This window comes from Nelumbo nucifera, chromosome 1 (assembly GCF_055504915.1).
Source record: "Nelumbo nucifera cultivar China Antique chromosome 1, China Antique-T2T, whole genome shotgun sequence".
Lineage (NCBI taxonomy): Eukaryota > Viridiplantae > Streptophyta > Magnoliopsida > Proteales > Nelumbonaceae > Nelumbo > Nelumbo nucifera.
Window position 1 is genome coordinate 148,283,706 of NC_142649.1, and position 3,484 is coordinate 148,287,189.

General features: G+C 43.5%; 1 protein-coding gene across 1 annotated transcript; it reads left to right on the forward strand.

The window, feature by feature from the left end:
• Positions 1 to 733: 733 nt before the first annotated feature.
• On the forward strand, positions 734 to 2,872 carry LOC104606504 (1-aminocyclopropane-1-carboxylate oxidase). The gene is made up of 4 exons (XM_010271745.3): positions 734 to 1,067; positions 1,251 to 1,477; positions 1,829 to 2,162; positions 2,317 to 2,872. Exons 1-4 carry the CDS (start codon positions 963 to 965, stop codon positions 2,614 to 2,616), a joined length of 966 nt encoding a protein of 321 aa, XP_010270047.1. The 5' UTR covers positions 734 to 962; the 3' UTR covers positions 2,617 to 2,872.
• Positions 2,873 to 3,484: the final 612 nt, after the last annotated feature.

Sequence of the window (3,484 nt, forward strand, 5' to 3'; positions counted from 1 at the left end):
AAAAGAGCCTTTCATACAACCAGCAACCAGCTGCATAAATCCAATCTGACACCAATAATAATCTCTACTGGCCTGGCTCATTGAATGCCGACCCTTAGATGAACACAGACCGGTACTGTTAAAATAATGGCCATAACCCAAGAACATTGGCTGTAGCGTAACCCAGCCCAACTACCTAATAATCATCCAATCAATCTTCTATAATTGGGATGGTTGACGGTCAAACTGAGAATGGTCCACAACAATCAAATAATCACTCCTCAGAGTTCCTCTTGCATTTTAGGGTGAAGTGATCCAAGCATGGAAGAAGAGATGGCAGTTCTTACAGCCTAGCAATATGGATTACATTGATAGTAGTGGAAGAGGAAGGAGAGAGGCACCTTCACTGATGCCGTGTTCAAACTTGAAACATACACAAACAAATCCAAGAAATGGAGCGCATGCATACAAGATGAGAAAAACAAAAAAAAACAAAGTAGCAGCCATGAGCCCTACCCTATCTTCATTTTGGTCTCTCGTCAAAAAGAGGAGAGAGCAAGCAGGTAGTGTGTCCGGCCAGCGACCGGGTCCCATCCCACCTCAGAGGCTCAGAGAGATCGATGTTTCAGCAAGGATTAGACCATGACCATGCTTTTTGGGGCTAGCGCTACAAAGGAACACTGTGATTTTGAGGGACAGGAGACAGGACAGGGTCAACAAGACGGAAGCCTAACCCACCATTAGCTTTTGCCTCTCCACCTTTCTTTATTTATTTATTTTACGGTCAATTTTTTCGTTCTTTTTTTTTTTCGACTTCTAACTGCTCGGAAAAGCCTATAAATAGGCAATCGTTGAGATCCCCCAAGACACCACACCACATCGAGAGAAATCGATACACTGAAAGGTTGAGAACGAGAGGTAGTCGAGAGACACTCACTGTCACACACACGCTTACTCACCGACGCTTCCTAGTTAGAGAGAAAATGGCGCCCTTCCCAGTTGTTGACATGGAGAAGCTGAACGGTAAAGAGAGAGCAGCCACCATGGAGATCATAAACGATGCCTGTGAGAACTGGGGATTCTTTGAGGTAAGACAACTCGACTTCCTTTACTACTAGCTACTTAATTATATGTCCTGTGTCGAAAACTTGGGAAAGAAAAAAAGTGCTGTTGTTATTAGACATATGGCTGTACTGTAAGATTAAAGGGGTGCATGGGTTCTTGCATGTTCCATCTGCTTGATTATAATTTATTTGGGTTTTCATATATAGTTGCTGAATCACGGGATCTCTCACGAGTTGATGGACACTGTCGAGAGGTTGAATAAGGAACATTACAGTAAGTGCATGGAACAGCTGTTCAACGAATTGGTGGCAAACAAGGCTCTTGAAGGGGTCGAAAAGGAGGTTACCGACATGGATTGGGAGAGCACCTTCTTCGTGCGCCACCTCCCGGAATCGAACTTGTACGAGATCCCGGATATTTCCGACGAATACAGGTAAATGGTAGTACCATCAGATCAGACAAGTAGCTACCTAGGTGGTGCCATATCATTCTGCTTTCTACAAATTATGCGAGCTAGCTATTCCCTACAGGGATATATATATAGATATATAATATATATTCACAGTTAAGGCTTGTTTAAATATTGATCTATAAAATAAAATCGATGGTGTGACAAGAACGATAGCTCCAGTACAGCTAGCCAAAAACATTCTGGCCTGTGTGTTAACGTTTGTTATATACTGGAAGAAGTTGTGTTAGCAATAGTGGTACTAAACTATATACTCGATCCAAGCTTTGGCTTAAACTATATATGCTGATCTCTTTAATTTGTTGGATAATACAGGCAGGCCATGAAGGAGTTTGTGGCGGAATTGGAGAAACTAGCAGAGCTACTCCTAGACTTGCTCTGCGAGAATCTTGGGCTGGAGAAAGGATACCTCAAGAAGGCCTTCTATGGGTCGAAGGGACCCAACTTTGGCACCAAGGTCGCCAATTATCCTCCCTGCCCTAGACCAGAGCTGATCAAGGGTCTTCGAGCCCACACGGATGCCGGTGGCATCATCCTACTCTTCCAGGACGACCAGGTTAGTGGTCTCCAGCTCCTCAAGGACGGAGAATGGGTGGACGTCCCTCCGATGCGCCACTCCATCGTGGTCAATCTCGGTGACCAACTCGAGGTAACAACACTAACGCCACGGCTCGCTCTAATCTCTTACTGTTAAGCAGAAATTTGGATTGAAGTAGTTGTCAAAAAGTAGTTCGATTTGGTTCCGCTGATATTTGCCCTCGTCTACTGGAATAACCGCTAACGTGGTTGTTATATATAAATAGGTAATCACCAATGGAAAATACAAGAGCGTAGAGCACCGAGTGGTGGCCCAGACAGATGGCAACAGAATGTCAATCGCATCATTCTACAACCCTGGTAGCGACGCAGTTATCTACCCGGCCCCAGCATTGGTGGAGAAAGAAGCAGAAAAGACAAATCAAGTGTACCCCAAGTTCGTGTTCAACGACTACATGAAGCTCTATGTAACGGTGAAATTCCAGGCCAAGGAGCCTAGGTTCCAGGCTTTCAAGGCTATTGAGAATAGCCCCGCTAACTTTGGGGGGCCAATTGCAACAGCTTAATAAGCTTATGAGCCTGCAGGTCGAGACTTGCTGAGACTGAGAGAGGGGCTGACTAGGGATCTATCGATCGTCTATGTGTCGTCACTGTCTGTTCTGGTGGTTCCGTATTAATTGTACTACTCATGCATCTCTGTGTTTAATTGTGGTTATCATCATTTAATTTGATGTATGTTCACATGGCATTTCTATGTTTCAACTTACGAGATTTGTAATTGGTTAGAAAATCGAAATTTGCAAAGGAACGAATTGAACGGTAGACTGACTGGTGGCGTGTTGGTTGGATTCAAGGTTTGAGCTTAATTTGTGATCTAATTAAAAGAGACTGTGGATTTGGTGTGACATACAACTGCAAAGAAAAGAAAAGGGTCTAAACTTGGGTCGACAGACGACAATGCTAGATTTGTTTCTCGCCTGCTGCCGACGACTTTCATCAAACCATTAAATAATTTAAGAGCGTCTTGGGTGCTGATTCGTTGCAAGTTTGGAGTTGTACCCACACTTTGAAATTAATTAAAATTGTAGAAGAACATTGTCTAGGTTATGGTTGACTTGGTCCTGGGTATCACGTGTTACTTTCGCAGCCGTTTTATCTATTTGGCCATGTAGGCATCATATAAGATGGATGTGTGACTAAGAAAATAGAACTCCATACGGATAAGGAGGACAATTCTCTCGGAGATTAGGTCTTATCCTAAAGACCTGGCAAACAATCTCATCCCAACAACTTTGAAAGCCTCATCCTAATAGGATACAGATTCTTGGCTATAAGTAAGTAACCCCCCACTCAAGGTAAGGGACTTTTAACATTTTAGCATTCATACTGTTATTCTGCTTCTACTCGGACCAACACTTTTCTCTCAATTGCTCG